General features: G+C 41.7%; 1 protein-coding gene across 1 annotated transcript in view; it reads left to right on the top strand.

Annotated features, from left to right (window-relative positions):
• PLPPR5 (phospholipid phosphatase related 5) overlaps nucleotides 1-17,593 on the top strand; it is a 95,894-nt gene that overhangs the window by 39,070 nt on the left and 39,231 nt on the right. The window contains exon 3 of the mRNA XM_077332987.1: nucleotides 4,900-5,150. Coding sequence (XP_077189102.1) covers nucleotides 4,900-5,150 — 251 coding nt within the window. The remainder of the gene's footprint in view (nucleotides 1-4,899; nucleotides 5,151-17,593) is intronic.

Here is a 17,593-nt window from a genome sequence, read left to right as displayed (position 1 = left end):
GTCTAGCAATATGAGAGCACTTCATCTAACTTGGTTGGGGAAAGAAGTAAAGCTGAAAGGAGGTGATCCAGTTCCCAAAATATTGCTATTTTATGTTGGCAGTGCTAGAAACCTGATGAGCTCTGAGGTTTTCTAAGCTGGTAAAATTTTACATGCATAATTATAACAGCTGCCCTCAAAGTCCTCTTCTGTGATGATTTATATCTAGCTTTAAACTTTTAACGGCTTTTTTTGGGATAGATACACAAAGATGAGTTACACCTTTCTAAGCCCATTGATCTCAGTAGACTGAGAAAGGCATAGTTTTGTTTAAGATTGCATTGTTAAAGATCATCCTATGTGGCAGCTAGGCAGCCTTCTTCAATTAGCCAGTTAAACCAGTATTTTGAAAGAAGTAATTGAATGCCTGAAGTTGATACAGCCCAACCTGAATAAAGCATATTTAGAAAGAAGTGCCACAGATATCATTTGGGTTTACAGTGCAGTCCTGAGCAGAGTTAACCCTTGAAATCTATGTGTAGAAGATGTAACTTCATTTAGAATGGTACTGTATGGATTGCAGCTTAATTTCATAATGGGGTCATCTGTGTGAACTACCCAATTTAGCAAAGAAGATGCAGGATCTTTTTGGTAGACATCCAGACTTGTTTATCAGTCACAGTTACCTTAAATTTGAATAGATTTGAATAGTAGATTGTAATATAACACAATGAACAGTAGAATGTAATGTAATTTGGAATGGTAGTTTGATATGTATTTCTCTGATTTGGGGAACAGTAAATAACTACACAGCTAATCACCCCTTTTCCCAGAAGGTGGTGATGTAAAGAAGCCATCATGCCTGAGAGGAGGTGGAGGGAGTGTAATGGCAGGGTTTCAGTTAATCACTCTCAGTATTCAGCAATTAAGAATATATCTGCCCATTAATCTGCAATCTTGACATATGTATTTACTATGTTTTCCCATGAAATTTAACCCAAACAAATAGTAGTCTTACAAACTCGGCTATTTGGTCAAGGAATATGTAAAACATCTTAATTATGCTGTATGTTAATTTACTTTTCACCCTCTGCCTGTTTCCTCAACTATGAGAGGTAGAGGTAAAACAGAAGGGAAATTCTGGATATATCCTTAATGCAAATGAATAGGTAAGGAAATCTCTTTAATTAACATTGCCTGTAATGGAGCTCTTTTTAATTAACAGTGCCTGTAATGGAGCTCTCTGGGTTCCACAGAACCTGCAAGACGGAGCTCTTCTGCCAGGCTTTTGGTTGAGGTTGGGCCGAATACCTGGTGAATAAGAGTGGGTCCTCCATAATCTTTTGTGAAATCTGGACACCTTCCCCCCCCCCAGGCCAATTAACATAACCCTTGATTAACAACTTTTATATAGTACAACTGGAAATGGATGAGATGAGGAGTAAGGGTCTAGTACAAGATAGTTATTGTCGCCATCTGTGCTATTTTATTTCATTTTTGTATTGTTAAGTGTTGGCAAGAAGGCATAGCCTTGCTATCCTACGGGGATTTAATGTTTTTATTGCTGTGTTCTTATTGTAAGCTGCCATAAACTGGCTGGTCCGGAAATGGCAGTAAATAAATAAATAAATAAATAAATAAATAAATAAATAAATAAATATATTTAAATAAATAAATAAATAAATAAATAAATATATAAATATATATATATATATATATATATATATATATATATATATATATATATATATATATATATATATATATCAATATCAATGTGAAGCTGCTTTTGATCATTCTTGATCTCTGCTGTCTATTCTACAAACCTTTGCTCTTTATGGAGACTTCTTAGTGGAGTTTCGAAATGCTAGTGCATGAGTATTAGCATATTAGAAAGTTCTGTACAGGTACTAAATTGTACCAGTGAATGATCTAGGTTCAAAATTAGATCTTAGTTAACTCAGTGGTGAGTTGCAAGACCAAGAAGAAAGTGAAAGAACAATGTGAGCTGAGAGAAGAAGCTTTGGGAAGGTCAATGGCAGATTTGTGTTTGCTTATACATATGAAATGGCCATTGTTAGACCGAGGAAGGCCTAAAATCAATGAGACGGAACTAAAGCCAGTTTTCTTGACAAAAACCACTTTCAAAAGAGAAATGGTGTGAAACTATCAGCTGTTCCATCTAGCTAAAACCAATATAGGTGTTGGCTGGGACTCAAGATCAAGACAATCATGTAATTCGATGTTTAGGGCTCTTTCAAACAACAAGAATCACTACCAAAAGTCCCTAACAGGGGAAGTGGTTTTTTTTTTGAGACTGGGAAGAATGAGAATCACACACACACACATACACACACCATAAAAATTTCAGCAAGCACCTTGAACAGACTGACAGAGAAATGTAGGAGGAGAAGGAACCTCACTAAAACCATCATAATAGCTTAATTACAACTTAATTTTTATAAAAGAAATTAGATGGGTTGGAACGCAAGAACAGGTTAATGATTAGCAGGATTCACAATGGCAGCTTACCTAAGCATCAGAATCCAGGCCACAGAGAGAGAAACCCTTGCCAGCTGAGATGGATTTCAGACTTTTAAAAAGAGTTCTAAATGAAAACTCCTGATTTCTCATTTAATGGAAAAATCATGTTTCTTTTCTAAAAGAAAGGAATCGTCTTCATTACCAGATCGCTGATGATGAAGTTTGAATAGCAAAGTCGGAGGAGAAGGTTTTGGGACAGATTTGAACTTTGCTCAAAGTAGAAGGGCACAGAGGCCTCTTTCTCTGCCTTTTTTGTAATTGCTTGGTGATTTATTTTGAATGCCATTTACATGTAACCATGAATCATGAAGCTATGCAATGTCATGTAAATTAATGGTATACATCTATACACACTTGCATACAATATATGCTTATGTTATACACACAATACGCTATAGTATCCATTACTGCTGGTAATCAGGAGCTCCTGAAGGGATGGTTTGGATGGAAATGAAGGAATAAAGAAGAATGATTGTCATAGAAGGTGTGATTCTAGGGTGGATGCTGTTGGAAACAAGCATGTCAGCCATGCTGAGCCAAAGGAGAAGTGGGTTTAGAATGGTTCCAACATTGGACAACTTGACTCAGTAGAGTTGGGCTGTCCTTAGCAAAGGGAAACCCAAACAGGACATATGTGGTTTTCATGACCATATGATACTATGTCATCAAATTGGTAGAAATCCAGGAGTAGCTGTAAGAATCTGGCAGGGTTAGCAGAATGGGCAGATGAGCTGAAAAGAGGATAAGAATAGGGGATTGTCCAAAGGGAGTCAGGCAGAGAGGATCCAAAGCCTCTTTCCCTCACTTCCTGTCTTTCAGGTATTCATCTGGAGGTAAGACCTTTGCCTACCAAGTCACCTTTGGGCCAACTTTGAATATACTCCACTACCCTTTGTGGACTGGTGAGATTCATATGCTGCTTGCTATGTTGTCATGTTGCTTTTCATGCTCCATACTGCTTATGTTTTATGCTGTTTAAAATAAAATTTATGCTTCAAGGATATTTTAAATTAAACTAAGCTACATGCTGTCGACATATCTTTCTGTGCTAGGATATAGTCTGGAAATTCTAAATATTATTGAAAGAAAAAATCCCTATTAGAGTTTATGTACTAATAAAATTTATGGATCTGGTGTCCAAGTTCTTCTTTTTCTGGAATTATTATTTCCAAAATAAGATACAGAAATCCCTCTTGCAAATGCAGGTTTAACCTGGAAATAACACATATTGACAAGTTTAATGTGGAGTTGCTCCAGAAATGTTAAATATCGATAAACATTAAACAGGGTAAACTAAAATATGAACTTGTTCAGTGTTAAATGGATGTGAGATTCATTCAGTGTTTTATATCCAGCCCTGACCTGCATAGCCCAGGCAAGCCTGATCCTGTCAGATCTCAGAAGCTAAGGAGGACTGATCCTGGTTTGTATTTGCATGGTAGTTCTTCTAAGGAACATTAAAGGTGCAGGAAATGGCAAACCACTTCCAAATGCCCCTTGCCTGGCTGTCAGACAATCCTGGGATCTCCTGGATACACTGCACATGCAATATGATAAATAATAATTTTATGGCCAGTATAGAAGGGGAGCATGGATTTACTTTGCAAATGAGTTGCAAAAAGTACACTAATTTAGGAGTGGGCTTTCCAAAAGTCTGAGAACCAACAATTTAGGGACACAGAATGCTGCAGCAGTGCTGCAAGCCCATGAAAATTTGTAAAGCATTTATAGCTGGCCTCTCCTAATAACAAAGCAGTTATTGCATGGTATAAGTAAAGAAATAGGTAATAGCTTTGAGATTCAGAATCACATGATATTTTCTCACTTTCATTAAGGCAGGAAGGGAAAGGGCACAGACCCCCTCCAGAGTTCCCTTGAACTCCTGGTTGGGAATCCCTGGAGTAAATAAACAATAAATACAGGGGGGAATAAAATTGCCTTACATATATCCCTGGAAAACACACATATGGGACAATTATTCAGGATTTTCTTTGTATTTTCTGTCTCCTCATTGCCACATTCAATGAGATCTGCTGTTGCTGATGCAACCTGCAGATGGAAGAGGGGGATTTTTTTCATTTGATTTCCTCTCATCATTGAGTGTCCCTGTCTGGTGCCACATTTTGCTTCAGAGGTTCATCTGATCTTCAGGAATAAACTGCTGGCTGCTTGAGGAAAAAGGAAGACAGGGAAGGAGCAGCTCCACGCACACCTTCTGTTAATTTTTCCAGCAAATTCCAATATAACTCATTCGTTTCAGTTTTGAATCACTTGTCTAATGTAAGATGGTGTGCTGTATTTACTTGGATACTGCATTTCCCTTACACATGAAGTTTCATCAAAATTGCAGAAATGTTCTTCTTTACCTTTCTCTAGGTATTTACACATTTGGACTTTTTGCAACAGATATATTTGTAAATGCAGGACAAGTAGTAACTGGGAATCTTGCTCCACATTTTCTTGCACTTTGCAAACCCAACTACACTGCTCTTGGATGCCAGCAGTTCACACAGTTCATCAGCGGTGCAGATGCATGCTCTGGAAATCCAGATCTAATTATGAAAGCCAGAAAAACATTCCCATCCAAAGATGCAGCTCTGAGCATATATGCAGCAACATATCTTGCCGTAAGTACATCAGATTACTTAATTTTGTGATGTTTTGTTAGTTGAGCTTTCCTATTTAGTTATATGTTAATTTAGCAAAAGAATGGAGAGTTGCATTTGTTACATTTGTGGATGAAATACCTTTTTCATGCGTATGTATGAAGCTAGACGTGGTAAGGGGATGTGTAATGTGTGTTCACCCAAACAACCCTCCAACATCTGCACATTGGATCTTCATATCTGCACAGTGACCCGTATTCTGGATTGCTTAAACTCCTGCTGATTTGGCACATTTTGATAAACCAGTGGTGATTAGGCAGCTAATTAATCAACGGCTGTTTGGAACATCATTGTGTGTATTCACAGGAACTGGCTACTTGAGAGATCAGCTGGGAGTAGGCTTCTGATCTTCTTGTGTTGAAATTTTGTTGTATACCCAGCCAAGGGGGAAAAGCAATGAGTTCTGTCTTCTCCCATTTTGCAATGCAATAGTTAAAAATATCAGCTTTTCTGCTAATACTAGATGCAGGCAAGAGAAAGGAGCTCTTTCTAGCCTCCATTTTACAATGCAGACATTAAAAGTGTTGTTTATGTCCCTGCTCAATTGGGAAGGGTGAGAAGAAAAATGAGTTCAGTGCAGAGATTTAAAGTATTGCTTCTGTCTCCACCCAGCTTTAAAGGAGGGTGGAAGAAATGAGCTCTTTCTCCTTTCCTTTTGCAACTTCTCACATTGGCCCATTATGCACGGCCGCCAAAACGGCGATTTCGGGTCACATGGAAAACGCGGAGGGGGAAGACACGACGCACACCGGTTATGCACGGGGCGGGGCGCGATGGCGGCAAAACTCAGAGTAACCAATTATGCATGCGGTGATCCCGGCGCCACTTCTGGTTGCGCCCCAGTCACCTGGAAGCTGTGCTTTCTTCCGCGTTTCGCGAACGCGGCTTTTTCGGCGGCATGCACCGAAGCTGCAGCCGGTTGCAGCCGGCACCATGCGTGAGCGGTGATTTTAGTCGCCGCCATTCCACCCCGAATGTGCGTTATTTCCCCCGTGCATAATGGGTCTTAGGGGGTAGGGTGGATAATAACCAACTTCCATCTGACTAGTAGGCAGCTGCAAATTTGTTTGACAACTGTTTGAATTGCTTAAAGAGCCAATGTGGTGTAGTGATGTAGTGGTTGAGAATGTCAAGCTAGTACCTGGAAGATCATGGAAGCTTACTGAAAGATGACTTTAGGGCCTATTACGCACGGCCGCTGAAACGGCAGCATGGGGAACATGGAGGATGAAGAAGTGAAGCAAATCGCTTACGCACGGGTGGAACGCAGCGGCAGCAAAACCCAAAGTAAATGATTATGCACGCGGCTACTCCGGAGCCACTTCTGGTTTTGCCCTGGTCCCAGGAAGCTCCACTTTCTTCCGCATCTCGCTAATGCAGCTTTTTCGGCGGCATACATTGACTCTGCGCCTGGTTGCCGCCTGCAGCATGCATAATTGGTGATTTTAGCCGTCACCATTCCACCCCGAATGCGGACCTTCCACTCCATGCCTAATGGGCCCAGGTGAGTCATATTCTCTCAGCCTAATCTACTTTGTAGGGTTGTTGTGAGAATAAAATGGAGGAGAGGAGAATAATGTAAGCCACTGTGAGTCACTACTGGGGACAAAGGTGGGGTATAAATGAATTAAACATATAAAAATAGTTAATACAATCCAAATAGATCCTTGATTGGTTCATAGTCTGATTGTGTTGAACAAAATATGTTCATTTATCAAACACATTTGCTAACTGATTTGTAGCAACCCTAGCCCTAATTACAGAACGTGTAGAATTCTGTGTCAGAATGACAGACAGCATGGATGCTAGGACAAGGGGTGTGTGTGCATTAGTGCAATTCTAAATCTGTTAAAATATGTTCAGCTGTTCTCGTGAACCATGAATAGAGTTCCATCAACAAAATGGAACTTTCACACCTTTGCTGTCTTGCTTCATCCTACCATAGCCCTTGAAGTACTATCCCCTGGTTTCCTAGAGCAACAGAGGGTGCAATGTGGGGATCTGTGATGGAGTAGGGAAGCTGATTGAAGTTTCATCCTTGGCTGATGGAAGTGCTCTTCCACCAGTAGAAAGGAAACCTTGGACAGACGCCTTAAGCAGTCACAAATGACGTATTATACTTAGAAATAATAATATTTAGTCTTAGGTTGAAGATTCAGAGCATTACTTCAGCAATCCTTACAGATGTCCTATAAGACAGGCAATATTATTACCCCTGTATTACAGACAAGTAATTGAGACAGCAGCTTGTGAATTTTTATTTATTTATTTATATTTAGATTTATTGCCCTCCGCTCCCAGCCAAAACTGGCTCACAGTGGGTTACAGCATAAAACAGTAAATTACAAAGATGAAACTATAAAACCCCACAATAAAACAATATCCAACAGGATAGCAGCAGAGATCACTCTGGCTCCATGGCCTCCCTCCTCCATTAACCAGACCCATGCTTTATCAGAAAGACAAAGATGTACAGTGTTTGAAAAAACAAAATTCAGACTGCAAGAGGGATGGGGGAGAGGGCGACCCATGATCTTCCAGCCCCAGCCTTGGCTGAACATCTTGTGGAAGAGCTCCATCTTGCAAGCCCCGTGGAACTGTGATAGTTCCAGCAGGGCCGTCAGCTCTTCTGATAGCTCATTCCACCAGGTAGGATCAGGACCAAAAAGGCCCTGGCCCTGGTCAAGTCCATGCACACTTCACATGGGAGAGAGAGGCAATTCAAGGCTGACATGAAATATGAACCAAAGATTTTGCTACTCTCAACTCATTCCTTTAGGCCTATGTAAAACTGCCTCTGACTATCATAACAGTTGAAAAACCTTTGAACTGAGCTCTAAAACAATGGTGTAAATGCTATGTTATGCTTCTGACATGCTTGGTGATATCTCTTCCAGTTTAGACATCTTAACCATTTCTTTTCAAAATATGAAAAATATAACAGGTCAATCCTACAGATCCATTCAGCTGACAGTAGAACTTTCCTCTAGTGCAGGGAGTCTTCTACCAGTGCATGTTTCTTCTTTGTGATTCCTGTGTGGGCACCTATATAGGTCCTGAACTTCTGCAATGCATTCCTTCCCTCAAGAAACTATTTGGGCATCTCTCTTGGAGGAAGAAGCACCTTGAAGACATTTGCATTTTCTTGCCCTAGAGCTGTCCTTGGCAAGTCCCTAGGTCTAGGGGGCTTCTCTATCATTCCTCCAAAAAATGCCAATAGCTGTTTTTAGCTACCGTATTTGCCGGCGTATAAGACGACCGGCGTATAAGACGACCCCCCAACATTTCCACTCAAAATATAGAGTTTGTTATATACTCGGCGTATAAGACTACCCCCTCTTCCACACACCAAATAAAAAAGAAAAGAAAGCAAGAAACTATGCTCGGATTAGTGATTACCTCCCTCCCCCCAAAAAAGGCGAGAGTCATAACTCTCTCTCTCACTCCTGGCGCCTCTGTGCATTAAACTGAAACAGCTTCCTCTGCAAACTGCAAACAGAGGGAGAGAGCAAGCGAGCGGAGGGCTGCGCGCCGGGCTGGCCGCGTGTGCTCTCTTCCTGAATGGGGGCAGCTTCAAAACACCAGAAACCACGGGAGGGGAGCAGAGGCTGGCACCTCCCCCCCTCCCCTGCATCCTCCTCCTTTCCACTCCTTTGCCACTGGCTCACCCAGCCAGCCCATCGGGAGCTCTCTCTTTCTCCCCCCTCCCACTTCAGAGTATTTTGTGGGAGGGAGGGCCCGTCGCTGCCATGGCGAGGTGGGGTGTGCACGCAGGCACAAGTTTGGCGGTCCCAGCGAGTTCCGAGCTGGGAGGAGTTCACAAGACAGCAGCAGAGTTGGTAAGCCCAGTGGGGGGGGGAGCGCTGCCGCCACCGTCTCCGCCTCGGCGTCCCTTAATTCTGGTCACCTTAAACTATGGGCACTGGCCGAGCATCGGGAGGCCACTATGGGCAGCTATGTCTGTCCCAACTGAAGTGCACCCGACGTATAAGACGACCCCCCCCCCACTTGGAGGCATGTTTTTTAGGGGTAAAAAGTCATCTTATACGCCGGCAAATACGGTATGTATGTAGGCTTACTATAGCCTCTGACCACAGCCATTTATGTTTTCCTCTTCTTCCATTGCTCCGAATTTAATTCTTGCACCTTTCTTAGGAGATGAGCATAATGTTTCTCCATTGATTTCTTACATATATCCTTTTCCTTCTCTTTCTAAAAGAAGAAGAGATGATTGCATGACTTAAATTGAGTTTGATTAGTATCAACACACACATCATGCTTAATTTCCTTATCTTCTCCTGTGTGTCTGAAGGTGAATTGGTTAGTCAGATGGACTGGAATCATTAACAACAATATCTAAAGAGAAGTCTGTGGGAGTTATTTGATGTCAGCTTGCATTTGTCCTGCAATAAGCAAATGCACGTTTTATCCCATCAAAGAGAATATCCCTCCGGGTGCCCCATTAATAGCTGTGCAGGACTACTGGAGGGCAATGCAGCTGATTTCATGTCACTATGGCAAGTTTCTGCTAGCCTGGTTTTATGTGGCGTCTTCTGCATGAGTGGGGGTGGGGGGGAAGGCCTTGGGAAGATGACATGACAAAAGTAATGTTGACATCAGTAGGTCATACAAACAGGAAGAAAAACATGATCAGAATGTTAGGACTGTGGTGTATACTCTATTGATGTTTTAGGTTGAAGATTGTATGTCTGAATTATCTGCAAGATAAGACCGAGATCTACCAGCCAGGCTATAAAAACCATGAGAAGCTCACCCCATCTCTTGGAACATGCCAGAACTTCCAAATTGACTAGACTTGTGAATGGAAGACATGGGCTGCTGTCTGTGACAGTTTTTGACTAATTTAAATTAATTTTATTGTTTATTGACTATTGTTTTAAAATTGTTGTACACTGCCCCAAGATGGCTGTACAGAGACAGGCGGTCCTATGAATACAATAAATCAATCAAAGGCAAGCAGTAGTAGATTTCAGTTAATCTGCAGGCCTGATTTTTGGATTACCACAGCTTTCCCATTAGTACATATTTAATTATTTCATTTTTAGATTTATAGACCACCACTCTCAGCCGGCTCGTGGCAGTTTACATTAAAAATATATGCATATCTGTCTGCATATAATATAACACTTTGAGTAAGTTAGCTTTGAATAATTATTATATTTTTAAATTTAAAGCTTGGACTATGAGAACACAGAGTGGAGATCACACAGCAGAATTTGCATTGCTTCACAGAAAACAAAGTTCACACAGAACCTTTTAGTTTAGTAAACCAATAGGAGTCCTTTATTATAAGGAATTCCCTTTTAGAATGGATGATGTAAAGACAGAATTTAAACTGACTCCCTAAACTTGGATGGAGGAAAGTATGTCCTGCTGTTATGGATGCAAGATGGAGAAGAGATAGAGAGTAGGTGTTAGCAGAAAGGAAGGAAGATTTCCTTGAGAGTAGCAATCTACACAAAGGAACAGACCCATCTGTCTCTCTGACACCTGAGGTTAAGAGAGAGCACAGACTGCTTCACTTTCAATATGCACAACTCAAGGCTCAGAGCAGAAAACTATAAAGTCAAAGTAAATATTTTCTGTTTCATCAAATGTTAGTTAAACATCAGGTGAAAACTTACCATGGTCTATATAAGCAGCCATGCTGGATCAGACTAGTTCAAAATCCTGTTTCCATCACTGGCTAGATGTCAGATGTCACCTAGGTCCCCATAGGCTGAGCCTATAGGCAACAACCTTTATGTTCTGGTTGCTTTCCAACACTTCACCAACTGGGCCATTTTGCCTCTGATCCTGGATTTCCTATTTCTCTGTCTTGACCCATGATAGTCAAGAGAATCTAACCCATTTCAGATTGTGAAGTGTTGGTCTGATTCAGATAGCTGCATGACTCTTAGTGCTAAGGAAAGTATCAGGCATAACTGCCCAACATAATGGAACTGGATAGCTGCATTACAAGTCAGGTGGGAAGGTGTGTCTTCATCTGTGGATGCTGATTTCTTGTGGTGCTGAAGCTTCCACTCAAGAATATATATATGAAATATGTAGACTCGTGTAACAATTTCCCTAAACAGTCATGTTTGTACTGTGCCTTGAACCTCCATCTACAGCCAAAGTGTGGCTTAGATCATGTAAATATTAAGTAGGTTGCATTTGATTTATCCCCAAAACATAGCCCACCAATCAAACTGCTTTTAACCTTTGTCAAACCATTTTCCTCACCATCAATAGCTTTTGCTGCTGCTTATTTAAGAAATAATCGCATGACAGAAACATTTTCTTTTTTCTGAGCTCAAGGACAAATAAGAATTAAAAATGAGTCAGATTTGTCAAGCAGACTTTGTTGTATATTTTGCCATGGTCAAAATCCTTCTCACAAAATCTCAGCTGTATGCCAGCTGGAAGTATTAATATGTGGAGGGGGAAATCTTGAGTCTTTTCCCACATGGTGTATCATCTAGTTTTAAAGATATATGACTTGCATCAAACCTCCTTAAAAATGGTTTTATACTTTCAAAAATGTAATTATTTGACCTTTTAGTTAATTCTTCACTACTTGCCATTCAATTTTATCTTATTACAAGGGGCAAAGCCTGTTGCACCCACGAATACAATGGCTGCACTTTGTCTCTCCTGGGTGCTGGCTTTCCTCCCACCCCCATCCTCTGCTTGATCTTGAGATCCAGCAAGGTGAGGTGGTTAAAGAATACCGGACTCCAATCACAGGAAGGAAAGTAGAGGGAGGAGGAGGAGGAGGAGAGAGAGAGAGAGAGAGAGAGAGAGAAAAGGAGGGAGGAAGAGAGAGAAGGGAAGGGTGGGAGAGCTAGGAAGGAAGGGAAGGAGGGAGGGAAGGAGGGAGGGAGGGAGGGAGGGGGAGAGAGCGGGGGAAGAAAGGAGGAAGAAAGAGAATGAAAGAAGCCTGGAGGGAGGGAAGGAAGGAAGAGTGAAAGAGAGGGAGGGAGGGAGGGAGGGAGGAAGACTCTCCCACGCCCTTCAATAAAGGGGGGGGCATGTGGAGGAGTGCCCAAAGGCTGCCCTAAACCCTATGGGACCAGGAGGGCTTCTTTTCTCCATCTTTCTTGGCCTCCTTCTCAGGGGGGTGAACAGTGATGTGCTGAAATGCCAGGGTGGCTCCTAGAGGACTGGCAGGTGGTGTTTCCTGCATCTCCTGCCCTTCCCCCCAACTCAGAAGAGTGCAAAGGCTGCACTCGGATCCATGGGGCTTGCTGGGGGGGCCTCTTCTCTTTGGTGTCCTGGGGCTGGACAGCAGGCTGAGCCTCTCCCTCCCAGCTCTCCCACTCTCTGGCTCAATTTACCTTTTGGAAGTGGGTCAGCAGAGGGGACTAGTTCTTCTTCCAGCAGGAAGTAGGAGGAGGAGACTGAGGCCAGGAGCTTGGCAGACCTGCCATCGGTCCTCCATGAGAAAGGAGACTCTCCTGAGGGCCAATCAGGTACAGTGTGAGTTGTCTGTCATGCAACTTGAACTTTATCATGATTAAAGACGAGTAGTTTTAAGAAAATTATTTGTAGAAAATAAAATATCAATACTCTCCTAAAGAGGGAGTCGACTGAAGATGGCGCCATAAAAAGCTGGACTTCTGTTCAGCTCTTCAGCCATGCCGAGGGTCAGGGGCTTCTGAACCTGGCTGACCTGAGCAGATACGCAAATCTGCTCGCCGGTCGCCCCAGGAACCGGGAACGGCATCCTGAGGGTCCTACAGATCCGTGGGGAGGAGGACCGAACTCCCCAGATTAATAGCGGCCTGTGCTCAAGGTCACGATGGCGTCTTTGCCGCAAACAACTTTACAAGCTTGAAACGACCAGCTGACCCTACATTCTTCCCGGACCATCTTTTATCAGCGCTGACAGAAGCTGAAGTCTGCAACAGTAAGAATTGAAAGCTTTCTGGCTCTTCCCTTTCTTTTTCCACAAGCTCTTCTCCCCCCCCTTCCTCAACCAATTTACAAGTGAATTCCTTCTTTCGCCGAGTGAGAGACTCCCAGCTAATTATACCCACTAACCAAACAAAGAAAGTGCTTTGAAGTTTTGTTGAAAAAAGTTCAGTGGGGGTAACTGACTTGATACGGAGATCAACAAACAGATAATTTGGGATCGCCCGTGCTCCCGCGAGACTGTACGAGACTTTCTGTTTCTAATTTGTGACTGCCTGGAACTATGGAGAAATTAACTAAGGCACAGCTTTTCCATTTGTTATGCGAAGGGAACTCAAAGATACTGAAAGCAGTCAATAAGCTGGAAAAGGAAATCCGTGGGATTAAGGGGGAGCTTTTGGACGGAGAGAGAACAGCTGATACAGCTCTGCCAATAATAAATCAAACGAAAACTCAATGTTTGGAAGTTAATCAACAGGAGAGAGAGAGAGCCAGAGATGTAAAAACCCAGAGTACCTTTGAAGAACCTGGGAAAACAGATTCAAGGAAGGAAAGCACCGAAAACCTGGAAGTCTATTTAGAGCAGGAAATGACTTGGATCAGCAAAATAAAAAGAGTCTATTCAAAAGCGAAAGCAACCAGGAAGCTATCAGGAGATATTCCTGTGCGACCAGAGGAAGAGATCCAGATTGATAAAGTCAGAGCCAACTCAAAGGCGACTGGCAGCAAAAATCAAGTAAGAGATTTCTCTGGCCCTGACAGAAGGACAATCAGAAACACTCTACTATGGAAAAAAACACAATTTCATTTTCTGCGACCACCTGAAGGATGAGTTGAACAATGGAGTATTCTCCTGACTTCCTGGGGGAAAGACAGCAGAACTTTTAGGACAGGACCAATATATGAAGGGAACTGACTTTATATCATCTAAGACAATAATAGAATATATCCTTATAATAGATTATACTCTCATATGCATCAACAACTACTTTGCTAAGAAAGATGGTAATAACTCCTAGATCAGGATTAATATGCGATGGGAATTGAATATGTATGTCAATATGTATGCTAAAAGTGGATGACAAACCATACTTCATAGGCATTAATATCATTTAAGATAATAACAGAATGTATTCTTATAGCAGATCATACTCTCATATGTATTAACAATCACTTGGCTAAGAAAAATGGTAAAAACTTCTAGATTAGGAATAATATGTGATGGGAACTGAATATGTATGTTAAAAGAGATGGCAAATCATATCAGCTGGTTGCTTTTTCTTCTCAATTTTTCTGTAAATGCTTTATATAATAATAAACAAAATTATAAAAAAAAATACTCTCCTAAAGACACATGATATTCTTGTTGACAGATTTGTAAAATGCGGTATGGATCCTAATTCTGTCAGGTGGAACAATAACTGGTTGACAGATCGTACCCAGAGGGTACTTATTAAAGGTTCAGCATCCTCCTGGAAAAGAGTGACAAGTGGAGTACCCCAGGAATCTGTCCTGGGGCCTGTGTTGTTCAACATATTTATAAATGATTTGGATGAGGGATTAGAGGGAATACTTATTAAATTTGCAGATGATACTAAACTGGGAGGGGTAGCAAACACAACCGAAGACAGAATCAAAATACAGGATGATCTTGATAGGCTCGAGAAGTGGGCTAAACTGAATAAAATGAAGTTCAATAGGGACAAATGTAAAGTTCTGTATTTAGGTAGGAAAAACCAAGTACACCAATATAGGTTGGGGGAGACTTGTCTTGGCAGTAGCATGTGCAAAAAGGATCTAGGAGTCTTAGTAGACCATACATTGAACATGAGTCAGTGGCGAAAAGGGCAAATGGGACTTTGGCCTGTATCAAACGGAGTATCGTGTCCAGAGCACGGGAGGTGATGGTACCGCTGTACTTTGCTCTGGTTCGGCCTCACTTGGAGTACTGTGTTCTCTTTTGGGCACCACAGTTGAAGAGGGATGTTGACAAACTGGAGCATGTCCAGAGGAGAGCAACACAGATGGTGAGGGGTTTGGAGACCAAGACATATGAAGAAAGGTTGGGGGAGCTTTGTCTGTTTAGCCTAGAGAGGAGACGACTGAGAGGGGATCTGATAAGCATCTTCAAGTATTTAAAAGGGTGCCATATGGAGGATGGAGCAGAGTTGTTCTCTCTTGCCCCAGAGGGACGGAACAGAACTAATGGGATGAAATTAATTCAAAAGAAATTCCATCTCAGCATCAAGAAGAAGTTCCTGACAGTTAGAGCGGTTTCTCAGGCTTTCTCGGGAGGTGGTGGGTTCTCCATCTTTGGAAATTTTTAAACAGAGGCCAGATAGCCATCTGATGGAGAGGCTGATTCTGTGAAGGCTCAAGGGCATGGCAGTTACAGTGGATGAGCAATATGGTTGTGAGTGTCCTGTATTAGTGCAGGGGGTTGGACTAGATGACCCATGGGATCCTTCTAACTCTATTATTCTGTGGTTCTTTGACTTTTTCAAATGATCATTTTTAAAAGGTACTCACATGTAGATTTGCACTACAGGGATACCTGGACCTGTATTTGGCTTGAACAATGGGATAATGTTGTGATAGCAATGATGATAGAAGTGAGCAGGAGAGGTAAGCTGGGTGTGTGAGGATGTTCAAAGCTACTGCCCAGGCCCACTGGCAACACACCGGAAAGAACCTGAAAACCAATATTGGCTGTGCATGTGTACAGTGCACCTTGTTACATCCTTCTATTCCGTTGATATCCCAGCCTTCACAAGGTTTAAAGCCTCATACATGATTATCTTATCCTCATTTTATCCTCACAAAAGCCTTGTGATGAAGGTTGAAAAAATAAGTGCCCAAGGGTCACCTGCGAGATTTATGACAGAGTAGCAAGTGGAACACAGATCCTTGCCGAAGTCACTGCGCCACACCACACTGTCTCTCTCACCTGAGCTTTGGAACAAACAATGAGAGCATGACCTTATTAGGCTGCTGATGGTTGGCGGTTGGGACTGAACAACAAGGGAGCCGACTATTTGACAGATAGCTGTGAAACTTATGGTTTACTTGCTGTTTCCCACCATATCTTGTGCTTCTTGTCAGGACACAACGGGGTAACCTATTGGTACACTTCTCTGAGAAGAGGTGGAATGTAAATAAATATACCCCAGTGGTGTAACTGTGCGCCATCTCTTCTGACTGAGAAGGGCAACTAATAGTACATTTTATGGAGATATGTTCCTGCTAATTGTCTCCAGGGTCTCTTCAAGCTTTTAAATATCTCAGCATATTGTTTTTATTAACAATAAGTTCTCTCTCCTTGCCACTCGTTAGTGTGGGTGGCTGCTGCTATAGCAACTTTGACTGTCTCCCTTGCTGGATGTGCAGGCTTCTACCAACAGCTTTTCTGTTGCCTATCCAAAGCAGCATTTTATGGTTATTCAACACTGTTGCTTATTTTTTGAACCATCAATTTTTGTCAGAAAGGTAGGGATGTTGTAGATTTTTATGAAGTTGCTTCTGTACCTTGTCCCAAATCGAAGCCCTTTGGCATGTTCCAAATCAGTTTCTCTCTCAGAATTTGTTTACTTGTGTATTTTTCATTTACATTATTTTTAGTCCGCCTTCCTCACATAGAGGCAAGGCAGATTGCACAGTTAGTCAATATGATTGACAGGATGGGATATTTAGTAAACTATATAATAGGATTAGTGTTGTATAAGTCATCAGAAATCTAAAAATAAAACTAAGGGAAGCATAATTCTTAACATGACATATTAAATGATGCAAGAATGACATAGTGGGACCCTAGTTTCAACAAACTAAACACTGTAGTAAAGACCCTGGACCCTAATAAGTAATATTTCACCTAAGTAACATTATGATCGCTTAGTACAGTGTAGCTGTATCGCCTGTGTAGAAAAACTCTCTTGAATAATTCCATTTTGCATAATGTGTGGAATGTTGGGAGAGTGGGAGCCTTCCTCAGGCAGGCTATTCCGTAAATTGGGAGCACACTGTCAAAATATTTTAAAAATTGGAATTGAGATGCGATTAATAATTTGACTGTCTTCTGTTGGCTTCTTCCTCTTTTTCTTCGCATGTGGCATGTCAATGAGCGTGATCAGCCTCTTCTTTTTAGGTTCATTGGGTTTTAATAATTTAGAAATTCTTGAGATCTTTGAGGTTGACTTACTTTAAAATATTTATTTGACATTTTGGGAGGAACTGCATGTTACAAAGAGCTTGTGTGTGTGTGTGGGGGGGGGGGAAGTGTGAGGTTTTTAACCCTCTGTGTAACTTTTCTTTTGAAAGCAGTCACCCTGGAACCAATTCCCCCTTCTAAGAAAAAACTGGCTTCCCTTGAAATGGCTGTACTTGGGAAAACAAGCCCTCTTTCAAAATGATGGTGGACCTTAATGTGTTGTATGTAGTTACACCCTGTGAACCCAACTACTTTCCTCCCTTTTCTACTGGGAAACAAATGC

The sequence above is a fragment of the Paroedura picta genome, chromosome 4 (assembly GCF_049243985.1).
Source record: "Paroedura picta isolate Pp20150507F chromosome 4, Ppicta_v3.0, whole genome shotgun sequence".
Classification (NCBI taxonomy): domain Eukaryota; kingdom Metazoa; phylum Chordata; class Lepidosauria; order Squamata; family Gekkonidae; genus Paroedura; species Paroedura picta.
This window is presented reverse-complemented; position numbering and strand designations above follow the sequence as displayed.